Below are 24,570 nucleotides of genomic sequence, written 5' to 3' on the forward strand. Positions count from 1 at the left end.
GCAGTAAAAAAAAAAAAAAAAAAAAAAAAAAAAGTCTGCATCTGAGCTTTTTACTAATCAGTACTCTCATTTTGCTAATATTCTAACGACTGTCAATTTACTTCAGTGCTGCCATTTGCAGAATTTTCCAATTAGCAGCAAACCTGTTCCACCTTCTCCTGTAATTACGGGGGACTCAGTTCAGATCAGCTGCGGCCAGACAGCATATGATGTAGTTGCCAAAATCTGTGCAATGTTGTTTTTAACCTTTGCATGTGCTGGCACAGTTTTCACATCTCTGTTTGTAGGCAGGAGGCTCCCACAGTTAGTCATGTGTCAAAATATCAAAATTATTTTTAATAAACACACAACGAGGATGAAAACACAGATATGGGCATATTTGGTTTTCGGATCAATTTAACGTCTGTTTCAGATTCAGAAGTGTCCCTGCACTGCCCCCACCTCCCAACAGCACTCAAACACCCTCCTTAAAAAAAAAAATCAGGAGTCTTTAGAAAGGAAACAGTTGAGAGTCACCAAATCGTACTATTCTCTTCTTGTTTTGTTTGCCAGTAGAAACCACAGTTATTAAAAATCCTGAATTTCAGAATGGAAGGGACCTCAGAGATCCCAGAGGCTAGCCCTCCCATTTTTTGAAGTAAAGGAAACTAAGGCCCAGAGCAGAGAAGGGGGTTACGCACGCTCCTACAGCTGGTTCTGTGCAGTGGGCGAGACTAGAACCCGGGTCTTTCACCTCCATTCTGAGGCTCCTGGCACTACAGCGCTCCTTTCCCCTCTTCTCTTGACGGCTTCTGGGTATGGCAGGAGACACAACAGGAAAGCCTCCCCCCCACCCCCGCCCCGATCCCTTGTTTCATAGAATGCCTTGCTAGCAACATCAAAACCAATCAAACTCTCTGAAAGCTGCCTAAACAGCTGACATTGCAGTAATAACAATAGTGCGGCAATAACTATTATTGCTACATGAAAAAAATATATTTAATAATAAGCTCATTGATTTTTAACAACATCTCTGTGTTGCCTAATTGATGGGAAGTTGTATGTTTGTGTAGCCGGTGGGGGTTATGAATTAAATATGGCCGTCTTTCCTTGAGGGATGCATGTCAATGCAAGGAAGACGGAAGATCTACATTTCCCCCAAGCAAAATAGTCCCCTTGTAACAGAAGCAGGGAAGACTGAAATACGAACAAAAATAAAAACCATCCATCACTGTTTATTAAGTGCTGCTACTTGAAGGTAAAAGGGATATTGAACTGTTTTTAAATTGGAAGGAATGTAGCTGGACAAAATATTGATGGTAATATTAGCTGGGTGACAAATTTTATTCTTTTGTCCACATTCATCAAAGGAGCAATTTGGAGTGAATTATTCTCTCTATGCCCATAAACTGATTTTTTTCCTCCCTTTTTATTTTTTAAGCACACATGTTTATTAAGGAAGATGGTGTAGGAGGGATGCTACCTTCTTGTTCAAGTTGTCCCAACCTTGTTGTATGAGTCACAATTCCACAAGTGCTCTGGACCAGGCCATGCACTGATCTCCAAGGTGCTTGTATAAAATTTAATATGGGCTTAAAAATTGAGGCAGACTGAGTCTGTTCCCACAATTTAAAAGAAAAGGGGTGGGTCAGATTTGATTTCATTTTTAGCTGTGGTTTTCAAGTGGAAGTTCTGAAGCATTTATTTATTTTTCCAAATTTATAGTGTGCCCCTTCAGTCCAGCGTTCACTGGCTGCTGTTCAATGAAAACATCCAAGTTTCTATGGCAAAATGGGCTGAGGCAGGGAAATGAAAATTGAAAATGTCGGCTGACAATGAAGAGAATTTCAATAAAAATTTAGTTTGAAGTTTCATTCGCTTCAACTGTATTTAACTTCAAGTCACTTTTGTTTTCATGAGGTCATGTAAGCTCTGAGGTGTTTCTCAAAAATCTTACAGGCAGTCCAGGGTACCGTGCAATAGACAGATGGCTGGATTTCAGACTTGACTCAATCCCCAGTGTTTTTAAAAATGCCCTACTGTGTGTCCAGAGCTGGTGGGGCAGGGCAGGTGGGGGCTGGCACTGCCGACTTCTTCACTCTGATGTTTGGAGTCTGGCTTCTTCCAACTTCAAAATGCCGTTAGCCAAACTGATATTCTTGTTTCTCCGACAAATTTCATCATCCCAACCAAAGTGAAATTCGTGAAACGACAGAGGTTTTGTTTGCAAGTGAATTTCTAAATTTAAAAATCTCTTGGAGTAGGCTGCTGTGAAGCCCTGTGGATTGTCTGGGATGTCGCTCGACTTACATGGCTATTCCACTTCTCAACTAAACGAGCACACATTTAAGGAAGCTGGCCAGAGTTAATCAATCAGTCAATCTATCAGCAAGATTTTAATGAGTCCCAGCTAGGCGCTGGGAGATAATAACAGAAATTGCAGAAATTACTAGTGAGGCTCAGAGTGGTTCAGTGACTTCTCTAAAGTCACACAGCTTTGAAGTCACGGACTCTAGCCCAGTTCTTCCGGAACTCTTTTTTCAACTCTACTTGACACAGTTAGGGTCAGCACAAGACTAAGTACCAAATGAGCAGTACTGTCCAGAAGTACACATGATCTTGGAGGGGCCTCGGAGTGTAGTCTGCCTAAAACCGAGTCTGTGCGTGCCTGTCTCAGCATGGTGTCACAGCTGAACCTTTCAGTAGCTAAAAGTAATTGGAAGTAATTCGTTTTCTTCCAGGCATCTTTCAAGGAACAGTAAAGTAATTAAAGGGAGCTCCATTCATATGATTTTGCCTCCTCCTTTTCTTCTCCATCCCTCTCCCATCCTCAGCTACCACGACGTCTGTGTCCCCACTGCTCATACTCTGTTGTTCTAAGTTCTCCCCATCCCTCACCCTCCTTCTACCTCCCTCTCTCTCTCTCTGTCTCTCTGAGGGGTAAACCTTAGCCCTTTCTGACACAGCCCCAGCATTACTCCTTCCCTCACTATTTTTAAAAAAGATTTTATCTCTTTGAGAGAGAGAGAGAGAGAGAGAATGAGCACAAGTGGGGGGAGGGGCAGAGCCTGAGGAAGAGGCAGACTCCCCACTGAGCCAGGAGCCCCGGTGTGGGGCTCGATCCTAGGACCCAAGGACCATGCCCTGAGCTTAACTAACTGAGCCACCCAGGCACCCTCCTCCCTCCTCTATTATCTGGATCTGGATCAGGCGCAGCTTGGGGTTGGGGAGAAGAGCTGTGAAGGATGCCCAGGATTAGTATTATCTTCTTCATGATTGTCTGTAGATATGCTGAGGAGGGGAGCAACACCGTGGACTGAAGGGTGGAGATTTATAAAGAAGATAATGTGTGTGTGTGTGTGTGTGAGTGCCCCCAAAGATGGGTAGGCCCCACCCCCTTCCCTGGAAGGAATAAAGGGGCAAAGTAGATAAAAACAGAAATGAAGAAGTTTTCTGCCTTAAAAATATAATAATTACACAATAAATAATTACACAATAAATAGCTGTTTTGAGTGCCTGCTGTCAATAAACAGTGTATGAGGTGCTTTAAGTCACCGATAAAATGCTTTAGAGAAATAAAAATTGCAATGATCACTTCTTCCCTAATAGAAGTTGGAGCTAGGGCACTGTTTAAACAAGTCTGCTCTAGAGCCAGGATACCTGGCCGCACATCCCTCCTCCACCATCTAGGAGCTGTGGGACCCTGTGCGGGTGGCTTTACCTCTTCATGCCTCAGTTTCCCTATCTGTGTGCAAGGAAGATATGATAGCCACCTGTCTCACAAGATTGTTGTGAGTGTTCAGATGAACTACAAGCACATCATTGGCCAACATCCAATAAGCATTTAGGGAGCTGCATTATTTCCTTCCTCTTTTTTTAGAAGATTTTTTTAAAAAAAGATTTTATTTATTATTTGACAGAGAGAGACACAGCAAGAGAGGGAACACATGCAGGAGGAGGGGGAGAGGGAGCAGCAGGCTTCCCGCTGAGCAGGGAGCCTGATGCGAGGATCGATCCCAGGACCCTGGGATCATGACCTGAGCCAAAAGCAGGTTCTTAACAACTGAGCCACCCAGGGGCCCCTGAAAGATAATTTATTTAGAGAGAGAGAGCAAATGAGCAGGGGGAGGGGCAGAGCGAGAGGGGGAGAATCTCCAGCAGACTCCTTACTGAGCCCTGCATGGGCCACGATCTCACCACCCTGAGATCATGATCCAAGCTGAAATGACGTGTCGGCTGCTTAATTGACTGAGCCACCTAGGCACCCTTCTTTTTTTCTTTTTTTAAAGGGGGCTCTGCCTAGGCCGCTCCACCTTGGGCCCCACAGATGGGATGTGAGCTTCCAGCCTCCCGCCTGGCTCTAAGCCCTCCTCACACCATGCTGCTGAGGAGAACTCTGACCTTGTAGACCACAGACCCCAGGGTGCCCAGCCCCTGGACACCCCTCCCCCACAGCCCCAGGCATTCCCTTACCAGGTGTATTAATTTCAGTTGATCTTTCTCTGTACAGTTCTTTTTGAACCAAAAATAATAATACTAACAACTATCATGTATCAAGTGTTGATGTGCTAAGCACTCTGTAGATAAGGGCCTCCCAAGTAGCAGGTTCATCTTGGAAAGTAGAGACTGTTTCCTGGTGTGTTTGTGGTCCCACCAAATCTGGTCTGCTTCCTGTTGGAAGAGGCTTGTCCTCTAGTTCATTTTCAGTCTCCTTGTCTAAGGTGAAATATGTCAAGTAAGAGCAAAGAAGCATCTGGGGATTCTCTTTCTTGCACAGCGAGCAGTAAGACTTCAGCCCATGATGACCAGGTATCTGAAAGGCTGTTCTCTTCCTACAGCCTGTGAAGCTCCAACCTGTGCATCTTGGATGCGAAGCAACCGCAAGAAAGCAGGGTAAAGATTTCAGGAATCCATGCTAACTGCGCCTTATTTTTTCCCCCCAACTGAGTTCATCCTAAAGAAAAACATTCACGCCTACCAGATTCTAACCCATTTCTGACTGTTCCTAACAGTTTGGCTGCAGTTGTGCAGAGAGAAGGGGACAACCCTTCTTCCTTTATACGACGGGCAAGACACCTTCTATTTCCATTTCTGTTGAATGGAATAGATACATTCTGGTTTTTTTCCTGAGACAATGCAGGCCAGGTTTTTCTTATCAGGGTTCTGGAACTCTTCTGGCAAAATAGAGGATTTCTCAGATGCAGAAGGAGAGCCCACAGTACTTGACACACTTTTGTTGTGTCATAATAACAATAATATCATGTTATATTATTATATGTTATATAATAACATATGTATATGTTATTAGAAACATATCACTCTGTTTAGGATTTAAGTTCCAATTGAGTACTTGTCAGTCTGGGATGTAAAAATTCCTGTTGTGAGGCCTAGTATGGATCACAGCAATACTCCCAGTTCCTCTCCCCCACCCCCTCTTCTACCATTCAGAAAGGATGTTTCTCCAGGAGGTTTCATGCACACCAAGAATAGGATGGCTCACCCAGGAGTTATCCACCCAGGCAGGAAAATGCCTACTTTTTGCTACTGTTTGTTTCTTTGCATCTTTAAGTTTCTAGAATGATGGAAATTCTTTCTAGGGAGAAATCAATAGGAGATTATGTATGTATATGAATTGGCTCATGCAGTGTTGGGGTGGGGGTTAGCAAGTCCAAAACCCATGGGGCAGCCTTGCAGCCTGGAAATGTGGGCTGGGGTTGGTGCTTTAATCTCGAAGCAGAATCTCTTCTCTAGGAAATGTTGGTTTTTGCTTTAGGCCTTCAACTAACTGGCTGAGACCCACCCACATCAGGAAGGTGAGCTCCTTTCCTTAAAGCCCACCAATCACAGATGTTAACCACGTTCTACAAACATGGTTTGTCTACAAACAACAACAAACGTTGTTGTTTCCACAGCAACACCTAGATTAATGTTTGATTAAATAACTGGGCATTAGAGCTTAGCGGAGCTGACCCTCAAAACCATCCCAGTCCTGAAACTCTCTTCCTTTTCCTGCATCCGGGGACTTCCAGATCTTCTTGCTGTCCCCATAGGATCATAGGGAAGTCACTTCCTTCTTGTTTTCAGAGGATTTCTGATCTGGTGGAGATTCTCTTCTCATACCCTCTGGGTAGTTTGGTGAACCTCTATGGCTCCAAAGGTTATGAATAGAACTTTCTAATGTAATTCTCAAGTCTTATATGCAACAATAAACGACTGCCTGGGTGGATGGTGTTCAAATCTCATAGGAAATAGCCTGGAAACGTGGGAGGGACTAGTGCCTCTCTGAGTTGGTGGAACACGTCTGGGGTGTCAATGAGAGTCATGAGTGGGACCACTCATGAGTGGGACCAATGAGACCACTAAGTGGGACGCTCTTTGACTAAAGGAGAACTCTTAATATGGTGAACTCTGAATCAGAAGGGGAATGCCTAGAGAGAAAGCTCTGTCTCCTTTGCCAAAGGTGAGGTATAAACACTGATGTTCCACCCATGGAGACACAAGTCTTACCCACCTCTTCACACTCTTTCCCAAGAGACTTGATTACCATCCAGTCCAAGCACCAGTGTATTGTTTGTAGCAAGCCTTGAGAAGAACAGTAGAAGGACAAGGGGTGGGGGTGGGTAGAGGGATTTCATGGGCTAGGCATGAGGTCTCCTAAATGCCTTCTTTTGCAATAGCATCTACCATGGGTGAGCTAGCCTGCCTCTGACTCAGTCCCAGGGATTTCAAAGAAACCCTTGACTTCTCAACCAGGCAGCCATGTGGAGAGAATAAAGAGGTCCTCCTCCCACTTTGCACCGTGGCCTTGGTATCTGGGGCCATGCGGCCATTGGTCCTGCCTCAAAGGAAAAGGACTCTCTTTGCCCCTCTGAGCTAACTGCCTGTTTGAGTCAAGACTCTTTAGGGCACCAGTTAGGTAGGGCGGTTGAGGAATACTTTGCAGTTGTGCAAATCGGGAAAGTAAGAGAAACATTACAGTGAGCAATGTGCGTAGCGAAGTGGAGTTAAGCCTGCAAGGAGTTGGCTGCTACTTGCAGGTCTCAGAGGTGTTCTAGGATCATTTATAATCAGGGTCTGTGATGCTCAAAACCAAAGTATAGGGAGAGTCATACCTGATTTCAAAATGCATTCCCTGTATGGGCTGTAAGGGTTTTGCAAAAAAAAAAAGAATCTTCCTTTCTGTCATGGAAATGAAAAGCTGAGTACTTTTTCCCTCTCCACAGTTCAGCTATGAAGGGATTTGGGGCCCCACAGCCCACCATGACTCAGAGGCAGCTGCTCTGACCGAGGCTCACAGACCTCCAAAGGAGCCTGTCCAGAGGCTTGGCCGCCAGTGATTAGGCCCTGAAGAGCTATTCTGTGTTTCTGGCAGTTCACACACACACACACACACGCATGCACACACATGCACACATGCACACTCCCAGGCTCACTCACTCTTCAAAGGGCAGCTGGTGAAGTGTATTCACAAGGACTGGCCGACATGATGTCATGGTAGGTTAGGGGTGAGGGGGTAGACTTGAGGATTAGAGAATCAGGGCCAGCAAATGATAACGTCCGCAGCCCCCTTCTACAAGATTTCCAGGGCTCTGCCAACACTTTCCTGCACGGCCAAACGCCCGTGGTAGAACCCAGGCCCTGACAATTCTCCAGTTTCCGCCTACACCAGTCCTTGACTCGTTTTGTACGCCTCTGGTTTTCCGAAAAGCCCATTCTTGTGTAGTTATGAGAGCCTGAGAGAAAAGTTGAAATCCACAGGGTTGTTTAGGGATGAAATTTGTTATAATTCTCAAAACTGGCAAGTGATGAGGAAAAAAGAGATGTTTGAATTTTCAAAAAAAAGGGAAATATTCTCAGGGTCAGAGGTGAAAAATCTACCAAGCCTTTAGTTACAAAGCCCATTCAGTCCTATAATCACCACAATAGGAAAGGGACCAACATCCCGGGTCTGCTGGAGAGCTGTGAAGAAAGGCCTGGTTTTTGAAATTCCCTCTAAGATTGTCCCCCCAAGACCAAAGCAGGTGTTTCTAAAGCACCCCAGAAACAGGTCTGGGAAAAGCCTCAGCCCTGCACTGAAGAGCGAGTTCCTCATTTTCTGGGCGTCTGGTGTGTTTCCGAGCACCAGTGGGTGCAGTCGTGGCTAATAGGGATGCTATAAATGTCACCTTGCAGTTCTGATATTCTGCATGTATGTCAAAGGCACAGAAAAGCTGGATTTACAACGTCTTATGCCAAACTATATATTTTGAGAGTCACAATTCAGGCCTAGACGGCTGTTATCGAACCCCAGAACTTTGGGCTTAGTCCTGCTAATGAAGGCCGTTTGGCCCTGTTTTCTCTGTGAACAAAGCTATCTGTGTTGGTTCATTTCATCTAGCCTCTATCTGGCAATTATTGATATTCAATTGATTTAGTGTTCCAAAAGATGTTTCAGACACCAAACACAGAACTCCCAGTTTGTTTTACAGCTGAATATAGAACACGAACTCCTTCTGGCTGTAATCAGCTCTTGGTTTAACCCCTGAAGTGGAAGCATTGCTCTCTTCTTAACTTGGTGACTTAATTACTAACCACAGAGCTCTCCTTCTGTGTCATCTATGCTCTGGAAATGAACGGAACCCTTTGGGTGGAGGGTTACCTGCGTGGGATCATTTTTTTCACCGAGTAGAAAGACAATTTGCTAAATGTGTCATGGTTATTTACCGAAGGCTGACGCCATGGTGGGGACATTAACAATGTCTGCTATTTCACAAGAAAGTTCTAAAAGGTGTTTTAAGTTGCCTCCCAAAGCACCTAAGTAATTCTCCCAGCATCTCCCTGAGGTAATACCCAATTTTACAGGGAAGATATGTGAGGGAATGTGTATGAGGGCCGAGAGCAGGCAGTGAAACAGGGAGGTGAAAATATTGTCAGTATTACAGGTAGTGATTGAACATGCTAGCCTTACTCTGAAGTCTTATCCTCTGGGTCACACTGCCTCCTACACTACATTATCGGTATTAACATAAGCACGGGAGATTAATTTTATAGATCACGTGGAAGTAGGTGACATTTATCTTCACTTTTCAATGAGTCATCTCATTATGAGAAGGGTAAACATTCAGCTCGGGTGAAAATAGTCAAGTTTAAAACCAAAATGAGTCCACTCATTTTATGGAACTGCTTTATCGCTTTTTTTTTTTCCTGCTTTATCCCTTTTTAAAATTGTAATATAAAGGTCCATCTGTCTAGCTCACTAAAAAAGGCTTTGGCCAGCCTCAAGGTAAAATATATTCATAACGAATCATAAACCTAAAGCTGAGGATGAACTGTGAAAGATGGTGAACTACGTCTGGGCCTCTCAGTTGGACTAGATCTTAAAGTTGAACTTAAGTCCCCCCTCAACCCTGACTTAAGACCCTGGATCACAAAGTAGGGAGATGGAAACACATTTTGATCAGTTTAGAACCTGCAGTATCTAAAGAAAACTTAAAGCCACCATGATCCTGGGAGTGATGAAATCTCCTTTTTCTTCGAAAATGAAGAACTTTAAACAAGGACTGGATGCCTAGCTATAAGCTCAGAGTGGCTTAACAGTAATTACATGGACAAGCTGAGGGACGTAACAAAAATGAGCATGCTTTTTCCTGTTCTGTCATACTTCAAGGCAGGATTCTACCAGGAGGAATGGTAGAATTATAGCTTCAGCTCAGGACTAACGGCAGCCAATAAACTCTGACTCTTGCATGAGCCAAGATGACTTCCTTGGGACGGTGTTGGGCGAGATGCATTTTTGGACCATTTCTGGGGGTGGCAATCCTGCTGATGGCATTACCAGGGAGAGGCTGGCATCGGATCCCTGGCAACTGAGTCAGCAGAAGATGCTGGGTTGGACAGAGAGGCCTTTCTCCCAGTGTGGCTTTGTGACCTTCCGTGCTTCTTCCCTAGGGAGCTGTGGCCGTTGCTTTCCCATGCTCCTGGACCCAGTCCTACTGCTCACTGGAGTCCTGGCAGCTCTCTGAGAAAGCAGAACAGGCTCTGTGGCCTCGGAGTAAAGGGCTGTGATGTTTTACTTCCGGGTCAGCTGCTGACTCCCCAGGGGAAGTAATTTTCTTCTTTAATGGCTGTGTTCCATTATCCACTGCATAAGGAGAAGCCACAGACTCAACTCTAGGCTTTGGGATAGGGAAAGCTCATAGGGGTAAAACCACATTTCTGGGTCTTGCAGATTATTAAATATGGAGATTGTTAGTTATCCAAAACTTCCTTCCCCCCGGGATGTTAAAATTTGAGCCATTCGTTGAATTCTTTACCATATTCTAAAAAGAACTTGCGATGGTCCATTTGGCTTACCAGCACTTACTTCAAAGGCCATTTGGATGGTGAGAAAGCCAATGGCATTGAAAGCCTCAACTGGGTTTGGGTTTTGGGGACTAGAAGCAACTTTTATATAACTTTTGTGTTATCCTGTTTCACGCATGCATATGTATGTGTGTTGTGTGTTTTGATGCAACAGTGATATCTGTTCTGGTGAAGGAAATGAGAAGTTGAACTATTAATGTTTGGGGAGCCAGAGAGAGCAAACACCCTCATGATCTTTTCTCAAGGTTTTCCTTATTCGAGGCATTGTGATTATATGGTCCCAAGCGAACATACTGTTTAGACACATATTCTGCTATACCTGTCTGTAAGATCAGATCTTATTTGATGACGGGAAGGAGTAAGTACCTAAAAGCAATTCTCATCTTTAGAGAGGGTCTGACCTGTAAAACACTGTATATCATAAAACTGGGTGAAAAAAAAGAAAAACAATTTTCATCAGTTTAAAAGTTATTTGAAAAGCTAGAGTTTGTCTATGCTAGGTCTAGGAATTTTGAAACCTTCAAATGGACTTAGGGTCTGTTTTAAGCAAACTGGGGCTGACATAGGAATGTCTTGTGAATCTTCCCCATTCACCTTTAGACTTTCTTTGACCTGGGGAAGAAGTCCCAGTCACTCAAATCAGGGGGAGGATTTTACGCCTAGCCTCCGTTTCAGAAATAGAATGGCTCCACATCACCGAGTTCTGGGAGTCCAGCATATTGAGCAACAATATGATACGGTGTGGAAGAGAAAGGTTAGGAATGTGGGTTGACCCAGGAGAAGTTCCAGGGACTGCTTCTGTTCTCTCTGAAGAGTGTTTGAGTCTGCTTCTATCAGGAGATTTTTTCACAAGAGCCTCTGTTTTTTAAAGAGAAAATGAGAGGAGATTCTACTGGTGCTTGCGTCACTTAGTCAGTTAACCATCCAACTCTGATTTTGACTCAGGTCATGATTCTCATGGTCCTGAGATGGAGCCCTGCATCACAGAGCCCCTTAAAGATTCTCTCTGTCTCTCTCCTCTTCTCTGCCCCTCCCCCACTAAAGAAAACAAAAGAAAAAAGGAAATTCTAGTTATCTATTCATGGATAAAGTGAGAACCCATAGTTAGTGGCCTTTGTTAGAAAACCAGAGTTAGTAAAAAAAAAAAAAAATGCAGTGGTATTATAGAGAATAAAGAAAAGTAGAACAGATTAAAAAATCTCTTTCTGGCATTTAGAAATAAGATTTCATTTTTGGTACTGAGATTTGGAAATTTATGAAAAGCTGGTGATACCTGTAAAGTAAATAGAGGCTTTAAAATCAACAAAGTTTTTGAAAGAAAAAAAAAAAAAAGCAATCAGAAAGAATGCCTGATTCCTGGAACCTTATGTAGATACAGGGGTTGGGTTGAGATTAGACTAATGTCATCATATCCTGCTACACTGACAACACTCTGGAATATTATTAGCTTTATCTGGATGCCTTTTGTATCAAATTCTTGACCTGATTTTTGTCCCAGTTTCTCTTTTATATCATTTAGGTTTAGTGCTTCCTTTAAGGAAAAAAAAAGAAGTTAAAAAAATTCTAATGAAAGCCGGCTGACTCTACTATGAGTAATATAAGAAAATCTGTTTTGCTAAGGGAGTGACAGAATATTGAAATACCTGGTTTTATATTTTTATGTGGGTTTGGCAAATGCAGTCTGAAAGTGGCTAATATGATACCCGACCTGGTGTTAATAGCCAATGATAATTCCATATGTACCACCTGCTACCTGTCAGGTTACACTTTCTTTCTTTTTTTCCTTTTTTGGCGTGAAGGTTACAGTAACTGTGAATATGAGTCTTCGTGGCCAGAGTGGAGGCAAGCCGTCAGACTTTTCAGATGAAATAGATCTTTGATGTCATTATCATGCGTTTCTTCAGTTGCCCCTTCTTCCCAACCCACCCCTTGCCTCCTCCCCTGACAACTTCTGTGTAGCCCTTAAGGGGCACAACATACCATCTTGAATTTGGGAATGGGGAGAGAGCGAGAAGGAGACAGAATGAATCACGAGGATAAACTAGACGTGATGTTCGTGGGGGAAAATCTTTCTACTAAAAAGTGAAATTAGAGAAATTTCCTGGAATGTATATATGGGGGGAAAAACCCATTAGCCAAGGGCAATGTGGATTTGTTAACTAATTGCTCTACACCTTAGTTTTTAAATGCCGCCAAGTCGTTTCTCTTTCTCCCTAATAATTTGTCTGGAATATCTCAAAACCTAACTCCAGATAGGTCCCAACGGCTGCCCCTCAGCTCTCTCCCACGGGTACATATTTTGAAATCGGCTGGGTAAAGCTGAAGATAATATCCCAGAAACCCCAAACCGAAACCAAATCACTTGCCTCTCCATGCGTGGGGCTTGATTGGGTGGCCTTCTGGCTCCTTCTAGCTCTGAGCTCTTCTACAGATAGGATGCAGCATGCTAGGTCCAACACAGTACATTAAAATGATTTTTCTTGAAAGGTAAAGACATTATTAAGGATCCATGGCCATTCACATATTTTTTTGAAAGAAAATAGTTTTAGCCTCTTGTTCATATTATTCCAGCTGTTGTTATTATGTTCCTTCTGCATAACTCTGAAAGACACAGAAAACTCCCTTTCTTTTAGGCTTTTAAAAATACCCTTAAACTGGTTAATCTCTTCAGGTGGAAACCAAAGGCGAACGCTATGGTCTGGCTCAGAAAAACTGTCCAAATGTCTTGCGTTTCCAAACTATCCAAGTAATAACATTGCTTAGCTCAGAAAAATTGTTGTGCTTTTTCCAGGTGCTTTCAAAATATTTTCCTCAGGCTGGTTAGTCACTGTAATAACCCCATGACATAGCTGGAGTTAAGGTACATGCCTCTTGGGGCAGAAACAGAAGCTGCCCCTTGGTTTGACCCCCTGGCATCTGCTCCTGGTGGTGGCCATGGGCCTCTGAGACTACTTCTAAATTTTCAACTCAACTCCTAAGTTAGCTTATGTCCTCACTTTGTCCAAAAAAAAAAAAAAAATTGGCTGACTTGTAACAGGGAAGTATATGGTAACGAACCTGGAGAAATCATTTCCCATTCTTCAGAAGAAGTTGCTGTTGTTTGTAGAGTCACTGTAAAAACCTAAACCTCCAGGGATAGACGGCCAGGCACATTTTAAGTGGCTTGTTCTTTTGGTCTACCAATCTTTTGGCGGCTAATATTAGTGATTTAGCTGAGTGGGAGGGCCAAGGAGCTCTCTCTTTCCTCGTCTCTTTGAATGTTTGATCACTTAACTCCGCCAAAACACGCATTTCCCACTTTGTTTCTCGAGGTTCATTCTCAGTTCGTGTCACTATTTGTGAGGTTTGCCTTGGCCTTCCAGATTCCTGCCGTGCCTCAAATTTTCGAGCCAGGTATCTACAAGTACGTTGACTCTCCCGATCCTGGTTTATTTTGGGGGGTCAAAATTGTGCTTCGTGCTTGGTTGCAAAACTATTACAGTTTCCCATTTTCAAGAGCACAGATGCATACGTTTCTTTGAGACTGTACTCTTCAGCATTAAAGAGGGACCCTTCATTGTAATCATTACCGAATGGATACAGTACTAATGGAACTTAATTGTTTCCACTAGATGGATCTCGGGTGTTTTTGGCAGCCAAAATGAAAATGATTCCAAATACCATCAAAGGGGCTTATAAGCACCCAGCATGCACAGAGTGTTTTGATATACAGTGGAGTGTTAATATCATTATCTCTCCTAATACAACATACGGTTACTTTAATCCTCTCCCGCCTCTGTGATCTTGGAAGATCCGACGGATAGAAGGCAAAGAATAAAACATTATATACAAGGAGACAAAGGGAGAATTAGTCCCCATCCTCTGAATGCGATTTTTTTGATTGTTCGGATGTTGGCTTCAAATATGTACCTTTATCAATACTGACTTCTGTATCTTCCACGCTAGTTTGAGTTTGTATGCGACATCAAACATACCTTTTCACACATGTTCTTTCCAGATTTTTTTTTAACACTTACTTAGCAGTTTATAGAAGGAAGTGAATGATCTCCTCAAGCTGCTTACAAATTAAAAAAAAATCTGTGCTTATTAATTATGCAGGATTAGTCTAATTATAATTCAGCAAATTAATTAGCGACAGAAGGTGTTCTGAAACATTGGAGTACATTTGCATGTTAAATGGAGAGGCTAGTCTGTAATATATGTAAATTTATGCATGGCTTCATAGTTTAATTTAAAAATTTGCAGCTGCATATGGTATGGGAGCAGGTGAAAAGTCAGTTTTAGTTTAATGATGCTAACAAACATTGGATGGTGTCCTGTCTTAGCAAGAGAATGCACTCATATCTGCTAATCTACGACTCTGTCATAAGACTATAGTATTGAATTGATGCTCAAACTCAAGGTCATTAGTGAGTGGACCCATAGGTGCAGTAAGTCTAAAGCTAAAAGCTGCAGGGAGAAAGCGACAATAGGAAGGACCCAAACCCTGAACTTTGTTTGCCACTTTGTCCAGGAGCGAATATTGAGACCGTCTGCTTTAGTTTCGGGAAAGTCACATTCCAGCCCGTGTAAAAAGGGACATCTATTTGCCTGACTGTTATCTACTCTGGCAGGTATAAAAGAGTTGTCCAACCTTGATTCTCTTTCCAAATATTCACATTTGCACTTCATTTCAATTTCCCGGAGCCGTGGGAAAGTTATTACCAAGTTATGAATTAATGGTAGGGTAGAGAGTTTTACACATTGGCCTCAACCATCTGGCAAAACAGTAAAACCAGCGGACCAGGCAGCAGCAAAGGGCTCTTGGTGTAATTGGTGTTCACTGCTCAGCCTAGCATAGATGAGCTTCACAGGGAGGGCAGAGCGCCGGGAGGGGGAGGGGAAGGCTGCACAAGGGGAGAAGGGGCGCTAAGGAAATAGGACGGTAAGGACCCATTAAGCTGATGGCTGGCTAATAACTTCATTTCTCTCCTTCACCCGAGTAGTTGTGGCATTAGAAAGGGAAATAGATTTGTATCCCAATTCTGAAGGCTCACGGAAAGATGCTTCCCAAAGTCAGTCAGTAACATGCGCAGTTTCCCTCTGTCTTTTTTCCTTTTCTTGATCAGAAGGGCTAGGAAGGGATAGGGCAAAAGAGAGGATTTGGGTTAAAAACAAAACAGAACAAACAAGCAAACAAACAAACAAACAAACAAAAAAGGAAGAGATGGAACTGTGCACATTGCAAAGAGCCCTCCAAAGACATTTAACGATAACAACTGGAATTACAAACATGCTCTTCGTGTTGTGTTTCATTCCAATTCAAACCCAAAGAGTTCAATTATTATTTTCATTAATGGTGTCAGATTTTCATCCGAGTGCAAAAACAAGGACTTTTCCTTGGAGATTTTTTTTTCCCTACCAGCCTCATGTTGCCAAGTAATGGAATTCAGAAGAGTGAAGATGTCTGAGTACAGAAGAGGAAAAAAAAAAAAAAGTCCCAACATCCAGCCCCAGGTCCTTGGAAACTAGAGTGGGTTACCGGCCAGTAGTGAGGGAAGAATCAAAGTGGCCCCTTGGTTATATACCTTGGCGATTGTTTGCCATTTGAGCTACGGGAGGCATTCACTTCAGAACAAATCATAAAACGAAGTCTATCAGTACAGAGTCAGAATTACACGGTGGGGGAAGTGGCTTCCTCCCGGCGCCTGAATGAGTACAGCAGACTCACTCCTGAGGCAGCGTGTTTGGTAACGAAGGATCTGTTGCCACACTGAAATGCCACTTCCAGGAGCTTGTCATTGGAGTGAACACCAAAGAGAATATGATTTGATGGTGCCTGCTGCCAGGTAGGAACCAAATGATTTTGCCTGCCCGGAGCTTACTGAAAACAGTGGTGAGGATCTTGACTCAGTATCTTCCACTGTTCCTCTTTTCTGGCAATCTGTGGTAATAAAGTTAATGGCATACTCTTTTTTTCTTTGGAAAAGAGCTCTCCCTAAAAAATCAAGGGAAGAACTTTAATACGGGACAGATAAGCAAGGCAGAGAGAACCAGATCTGAATTATACCCCCTCTGGTATAATTTCGTTTGGAAAATGGGCTATTTTAAAAAGGTGGTGGGGAAGAAGGGGCAGTTCAAGGGAGAGTGGCAGAAGCATGCCCAGCGAAATGTGAGGGAGCTAACTTTGCCTGTGTAACTAGTCCTCACTACTGGCCTAGAGGCTCTATTAGAGGAGGAAGAAACTGAGGGTCCTAATTTTCACACTAAATACTAAGTAAGCAAAAAAAAAAAAAAATAATAATAATAATAATAATAATACAGAAGCTTTGGCATCATGTGGAAATGACTTGGTAGGGAGAACCCAACGAGCTGCCACATGAAAGACTGAAATTATCTGCTGCCAGAGAAATTAACTTGCTGGTCTATTTAAAAATGTCCAAAGGAGGAGAGTCTCCACTGTCCCTTGGGTAATGCTTTCAAAATTTAGCTTGGTGACTTGACTCTGAAAAAATGTTTTCCGAGACTTAATTCAACTTCTTAGGTTATACATTTGACTTCCAGCCTTTTTTTCTCCATAGTCTTAATGGACAAATGGCCTCGAGTCTTCCTCATCCACTCAGGGTAATCGCTGACCTTCTTTTTGTAGAGGGTCGTCTTTGGACCAGATGCGCTCTTGAGATGGCCTGTTCTCTGATGTCTGATAGACTTGTTTGTTTTCTTCCCTACACTCCAAAATAGCCACCTAATTTTCAGAGAACGTGGGTCCTGATAGGAGTGATAGACATTTTTGTTTGTTTGCTTGTTTTGTTTTGTGACGTGAAGAATGATTTCACTCTCATTTCCAGAGAGTAAGATGATGGACGTGACCTGATGTCCCATGTGGATCAATGAGGCCGTAGTTCCCTAAACAAAGAGCTGCTTGGCAGTGTGTCCTACCTTTTCCTCCAGAAGGAGAGTGGCCAGACTCCCACTAGAGCAATGTTCTTCTAAGAGTCGGACAAAGCAGAGTTCCCCTCCTAGCTCTTCTACTTATTAGCTCTTTGACCTTGGACAAGGAAGCTAACCTGGCTGAGCCTTGCTTATTTCCTCTGTAAAATGGAGACGTTGATTCTCCTGCTGTCAGAGGTGGGTGGATTAAACGAAACCACACATGGCCCATAATATGGGGTCGATGAAGGTGGGGCATTTCTTTGTTGTTATTATAATCATCATCATGATTAGTCTTTTAGCCTTTGGGAGTTAGAGACATTGAGTATAGCTGTAAGAAAGAAAATTTAGTGCTTCAGAGTTTTTTGTAGACTTACATTTTTCGAATCTGAGATGGCCTTTCACTGACATAGCCTGAGTGAATTAATGGTCATTAAACTCTTCCATAGGAATGTCTGTAGAGATTAAAGTTTCTGTGCCTACTCTGGTCCTGTATTCCTACTTACATTTTAAGGGCTTGTTGAAATAAATGGAATAGATAGAAAATCAGCTTATAAAAATGAGAATTTGACTGAAGCCTAAGGAAGACAGTCAGTCAAAATTTTTAAATTTCTCCTCTTTCCATGGATCTTCTTGAACTTTGTGCCTGTCATCATGTTACCAAGCAGATTCCAAGTATGAAGCATTCCCAGATGCCCCACTGTCAAGTTTTTAAGGTGCAGCAAGAACCAATGGGGAATTTGACCTCCCAGAGTGTCTTCATTTTTGTGGACTTCAACGAGAGTCTTCACAAAGCCCTAAAGCTTCAGGGCCCTTTCTCAATTGGGCTGACACCTAAACAATCAATAGGGCATGTCATTTTCAAGCCACGCGTGGGGCCTACTGGCGCCCTTCACCTTACTTTAACTGCCTGGATTTGGATTCTGCTGGAGGCTTTTGGGAGAGGAAAATATATTCTTTCTGTGGTAGGAAGGTTCAAAGAGTTAGTTATCACAGTTAAGACCTAGATTAAAGCTGGAACATTATCATCGTGTTTTTTACTGGTCTCTAGTGGAAACCTAACACTGAGGGGTTTTCTTACCTTATAAAGCAGAGTGAGCTGCCATGTTGGCCATCCCGAGTGAGAAAATGGCTCCAGGGATATATTCATCCTGCACGAGACCCCTGACTCTGCCTAGTCCCCCTAAGGATGTCAACTTGACAGGGCCCTGGGAGAGGGCTGCCCACTTCTTTCAAATATGATTTTATCATCCAGGATATCCCAGGCAGTTTTTAGAAATGATTATTTGACAGTTCTTAGAAAGGTCTGAGTGTTTTAAAGTGTTTTCAGAAGCACACACAAACAGTGAAAGCCAATTGAATTTTAATTTATTGGACTCTAGAAAAGGAGGGTTAGCAGCTAATCCAGATAAAATGTGTCTTCCTCAAAAATCAATGGCCTTAGGCTTTTAAACACCTACACGGTTTGTGAGGCTGATGCAAGTCTATGTACAGGTCAGACTTCAGTGAGCCAGCCTGCCTATGTGGCCATTACAGCAGAGGGAGAGAGAGCGAGCACTCCCTGGTCTTAGCTTTTGGAGAGTATGGGGGTACTCTTGTCCTCATGGTGTGTAAGATGTGACCATGGCATTGTAGGAGTTATCCCTAGGGTTGGCAGAATTAGATTTCTTTAAGGGAATACGTTTCAAAGTGAAAAGTATTCTACATATTATTTTGCATAGAGTAAGGTTCTGCTTAATGGTAGCTGTTACTAGTGCTAAGTTCACATTCTTTGATACACATCCCTGTCTAATCTTTCTCTTGAAAGAAGCTTTCATGCCTTCCCACAGTGCTTTCCTTAACGTTTTTTTGGTATTGCAATTTTTCAGAAGGCGCTATATCTTGGCTTTCAAATGGGAGATGAATGGAATGACCTCTACCACAAATCTGGGCAAAATCAGGCTAGGTTTTGTATCCATCAGATCATTGGTTATAATTCCGGAATCCAGCATGAATACTAAGTATCTGCCCTTCCTTTGCTTTAGACACAGTACCTCCTTCTCTTCCCCCACTCCTGGACCTTGACTTTTCACCTTATTTGTGCAACTAGTTTGAATCTCAGTTTCTGTTTGGGAAGGGCCCAGGACACATCTCGACCCATCTAGGAACTTTCATTCTACTCTCAAACAGTGCTATGTGTTCCAATATTCCAGAGATTTCGAGACAAAGAGACTTCTGGGTGGCTGGGCAGTCCCCTGAAATCTTAGACCCATATTCAGGGATCTCCAGATTTCTCTCAGAATCTGAAGAAGCATATTTTGAATAGCTTGGTAGTGTGCTCCATGACAGCCAAGATTTGGTCCATCTTATTTGCCATGGTGTCTGAACCTTTGTGGAGCATACTATATACTTCGTAATTGCTCAAATGGTTAAATCAATTAATTCAGCAAGGATTCTCATTAGTAGGCATTTACTTCCATGCAACTCCATTTGACTTAGTGTTTTCTTCTAGGGATGCTATAGTCTTCTCATTCTCCAAGAAACCAGAATTCTTCACATTGCTCTTTTTCTTTCCTCCCTCTCTCCCTTCCTCCCCCCTTCTCACCCTCCGTCCCTCTTCTTCTCATTATTTCCCTTCCTTCCTTCTTTTCTTCCTTCCTTCCTTTTTCCTTTCTTCTTTCTTTCAGACCATTTTCTGAATTTCTAAAACCCGCTATATTGAGATATAATTTACACACTATAAAGTTCACTGATTTAAAGTGCACAGTTCAATGGCTTCTAATGTATTCACAGAGTTGTGCAACTGTCACCACGATCTAATTGGTTCAGGAAACAGACTGCCAGATGGAGCTTGCTGTGAGAAAGACCCAGGTTCAAATCTGTGTTTCTGCTACTGACAAGCTGTGTGATCTTGGGCAAATTTCTTAAATTTTTGGTGACTTCGTTTTTCCTAGCTGTGAAAGATTCCTTAGTTGTCAAGTTGTTGTAAGAAAAAAATGGCGCATTGTATATGAGGTACTTCCACCTAGCCTCAGGGTATGGCACAGAGTAGATGACTGACAAACTTCTGAAGGATCTCCTCTGTGATCCCTGTACCCTTCAGCTGCTGGACCAACACAGGATGGTGAGCAGGGACACAGATGGCTCTGATCGGTGATGTTCCGAGCCACCTTCTCCTGCCTCAGAAGCATGTAGAAGGGAGCCTAAGATGATGGTCACTCAACAGTTTGCCTGTCAAGCCCCAGGGGACTGCCTGCTCTGACCTGTTTTCTCTCTGCACTCGAGATGCCCCACTGCCCACCGATCAGCAGTCCATGCTTACTTTTTCCCCCCACCACTTCAGATCAGTGGGTTTGACCTACCTTTCAGAAAACCCTGCACACCGCCCCCGCCTTGGACTGCAGCAAATTGTGGTCTTTTTGTCTTCAGTGGTTTCTTCCCTCAGTGTAGCCATTTCTGGAGGCTCTCAACTCTACACACTTTTCTTTGCCATCACAGAATATTAATGTTAGAAGGACCCTAGTGATAAGCCAGTTAGACCCAGTTGAACAAACTGAGGCCCAGAGAAGTGAGCTAATTTGGTTACACAGTTGGCTCAGGTCAAGACTAGACTACCATGCGGCATGTCATACATATGTGTGGAGTGAAGAAACACCCTTTGGTTCATTGCATCACCCCAGCTGACCTAGGAACCAGGTTGCAATGTGCTGCTTGAGTTCACATTTTGATCCCACCTCTCCTGTGTATCTAGAGACCAAGGATAAACCTGTTGTTGTTGGTGTGTCCACTCCTAAGGAGTGAGATCAGAAGCTTTGCAAAGTGTACTGTGCTAAGTGGTTATGATATTTATGTAGTCAACATTGTTTGGAGAAAGTGGAAATAACAACTTCCAGCCTGATGAGAATCTGCACATTTGGTCTGAATCTTGCAGTTCATTTGGGTTTCCCGTTTCTGAGCGCAGAGTGCTGACATTTCCCAGGCAGCTCTGGCTTCGGAGGGATCCAGGCCCAGGGGATTTGTTCCCGGCAAGTCACCCTGTGGTTAATGGATGGTATAGTTAGTAAAGGGTTCTGTATCGAGCCCCTGAGCATGGTGGGCGGGGGTGGGTTGGGGGGGTGGAAGGGAGGGAGGTGGAAGCTAGCAGTAAAAAGAAGAGAAAAAATTGGAGAGAGCAGCAGTAAACCCCCAGGACTCCTTTAAATTAATTTTTAGGCTCACATATAAAATATCCAGGTCATAATTTCTGGACTAGCCATTTAGAAGCAGCTATGTCTTCTTTTAGGAAGCAGTGTACAGTGTAAGAGAATTTTCTCTCCCTCTCTCTCTCCCCACATATCTCTCCTTCCTCCGCTACTCTCTTCCCCTTCATGAACAGAAGATTATATCCTTAGTGTGCAGGGGCTGGGCGGGTTACAGACTTAGACTCCAGGCCAGCAAAAGAGTCAAAATTTTCCACCCGAAGAACTGGTAAGGGTCCTAATTGAAACTGAATCGAGCCTTTCAGCAGGCTCCTTCTTTCCCTAAATCAATTTGATTTCATGTAAACATGTATTCCTTCTGCACTTTTCCACCTTCCACACCATGCATCTAATAATGTCTTCACGAACATTAATGTTTTCACCAGATATGCTTTAGAGAAAGGGTCGTGTAGGTAAGGGAATGTATCAAACACGGGCAGTGCATTATAAGGAGCTCAGTTGAAGCAAAACTTTCCCCAAATCAAGGACTCAGTAAGAAAAAGCACTTGATTTGGCTATAGGAGGGGAAGAGGTGTAAATCACGCTTGGGGGTGTTGGAGGATAGATGTGGTGTGGGAGGGGGAGCTATTGTTCGGAAGGAGACCCGAATGAGAATAAAGCAAGTTTGAAGCATATTGTAAGAGCATCTCCGTGGGTTGTGAGTGACTCTAGCCGCCTCTTCTGTAAATGCACAAGTGCAAGGACGTTTCCCTTTAGAAAAATAAAATGTTTGCCTTGTGATCAACCTCTGAGTGCTACTGGAAGACGTTTCACAGCACTTTAGGAAGCGAAAGCAGGTTGTGAATTTGAACGCTGCATAAAGCAGTGCGGAGCAAAAGGGAACAAACAAACAAACAAACAAATAATTAAGAAACGTGGAGCATTCCTCTGCCCTGTCGCTCCAGAGGTAGCTCTGGTGAAGACCCGGATACCTTCGTGGCACAGGAAGTCGTGCCAACCTCCCGGCGCAGCCAAGATGAAAAGAGAGAAGGGAAAAGCAGATGTTACCACACCATGAACAAAATTTTAACTGTTATTTCCAAATTCCCACCCCACCTTTATTTGTAGCTAGGGGTCAGGAGCAGTTGGCCAAATATTTTTAGCAAATCTAGAGTAAAACATCCTCAGATACAGAAATCATTTTGAAGAACCCAGTTCCCATTCTCTCCTCCTTGATCATTTACTATTTATCTTTCCATCAGATTTTTTTTTTCTTTAAGTGCTAGATACAATTAACTGGAGCACTGTCCAGTTCTTTTGTGTGATTCTTTAAAAAATAAAAAATAAACAGAAGGTCACCCAGAGAGCATCTCACCAGCCGTTGCCTTAAAATAGAATTTTTGGAAGCATTGTTGATTTCTACTTATTTTTGTTGGTAAATCCTGAGGAAAAAATGTATATCTTTTCCTTTAAAGTTCTAATTCAAGGCATGGATGTGAGAGTTCTGGAGGGACTTTGGGACTGCGGTAAAATTTCGTTGTCATAGTAACAGAAAGGGAAATAGGCCTAGCTCACCTGGGACTTTAACACTGCAAAAGCTGGATTTTTTTCTTTTCTTTTCTTTTTCTTTCTTTCTTTCTTTCTTTCTTTCTTTTTTTTTTTTTTTTAAGGAAAAGGACTCTGCAAGTGAGATAAATGAAAAACTTATTGTGTTTTGAAACAAAAATCCCAAACATTAAATAGGTAAATGGCTGAAAAGGTCACCTCTGCCATTTTTCTGGTTCGACGTAGTTGTCTGATTAAAAATGCCCAATTTAGAAATTGCACAAATAGTTTATTTTGGAGACAGTTGGCTTACCAGTATGCCTCACGACGAATGATAACCTCAGACGGTGATTCGGTGACTTTGTATTTTTCCCGGTAATCTGCAGAAGGTCTGAGAGGACATTCACACTTGTTACGAGTCCTAAAAACCCCAGTGTGTACCTGCACAGACTGACCTGCCTTTGGATGGCAACGTTACTGTTTTCTGATTTTGTATACATTGGTTAAAAAGAATAGGAGCGCTTTGTGTGTGAGGTATGTGAGCATGGAGGTGCGTGTGGTCGGCGGAAAGCCACATGCGTGGGAAACCCTGGGATTCTGGGGGAAGTCATGCCATTTTTTTCCCCCCGGAGCAAGACATTTTTGCACGGCAGGAGTCACTGCTGCTTTGGAAGCCTTATTTGTGGGAGACGGAGTGCCCTTGCAGCTTGGGGCCAGGTATATAAACCAGAGCCCAGCTTGTGAACCGCTTCGCAGGCCTCAGCGGTGCTGGAGCCGGCGTGTGATCGCAAACATCCAAATTTGCAAATTGCAGAAGGTCAGCAGTGTTCCTTCCCAGGCAGGGCCGGCTGAAACTCCCCAGACATGAAATACAATCCCTTTCAAATCAAATCTAATATAATGCAGATCTATTTTCTCTTAAAAAATGTTTATTCCACCATGTAACACATCGTTTTCTCTTCACAGATTCTTTCTAAAATTTTTCCTCAAGTGCAATCAGAATTGTTTGAAAACAGCAGGAAACCCGAGGGACATGAGAAGGTTTCAGGTAAGGGGCCTGCCGTTCCTCCCTGTTCAAGAAGTCGTCCTGTTTTCTCTCTCTTTAGCACTTTTGTTCCTTTCTTTCTTTTTTTTTCCCCTTAGAAAACATTATTCACGGAGGCTGCTAACAATACAGATAACTCTCATTGCGTGGAGGGTTTCTGCATTTTGTCGTGTTTAGGCCTTTTGCCTCTGTTGCCCAGGCCCCAGGGGAAGGACACCAACCCCGGCCGGAGATTTGATTTTCAGCCCTCGGGCTGCCCTTCGTGCACACAGCTGCCCACAGCAGGACCCGTGTTCTTGATATTCAGCCACTTTGGGATTTTTCAAAGCAGCTTCTCTGTGCTCTCTGCAAGCAACAGCCTCTTCCCTTCCTCTCCCACCAATTAACTATTCAGTGGTCTCTCTCAGAGTCCTCGGGAAAGCAGCAGCCCAAACAGCCGTGGTCACTTTAAGATCGCAGCATGACAACAAGACCCACGGGACAGTGACCCAGCTGCCTGGCAGTTAAATCTGCCACCGGTTTCATCACCCTTGCCACTGATGTACTGAGGATACGCGCTAATAAAAACACAGAGAGAGGCAAAGTGTGTCAGGT

At 43.3% G+C, this 24,570-nt stretch overlaps 1 protein-coding gene across 1 annotated transcript in view; it reads left to right on the top strand.

The window, feature by feature from the left end:
• The window catches only part of EBF2 (EBF transcription factor 2), a 189,383-nt gene that overhangs the window by 110,266 nt on the left and 54,547 nt on the right, over nucleotides 1–24,570 (top strand). Inside the window, exon 7 of the mRNA XM_082727851.1 lies at nucleotides 23,898–23,979. Within this exon, the coding sequence (XP_082583977.1) occupies nucleotides 23,898–23,979 (82 nt within the window). The remainder of the gene's footprint in view (nucleotides 1–23,897; nucleotides 23,980–24,570) is intronic.

Source organism: Mustela nivalis, assembly GCF_964662115.1.
Source record: "Mustela nivalis genome assembly, chromosome: 4".
Classification (NCBI taxonomy): Eukaryota; Metazoa; Chordata; class Mammalia; order Carnivora; family Mustelidae; genus Mustela; species Mustela nivalis.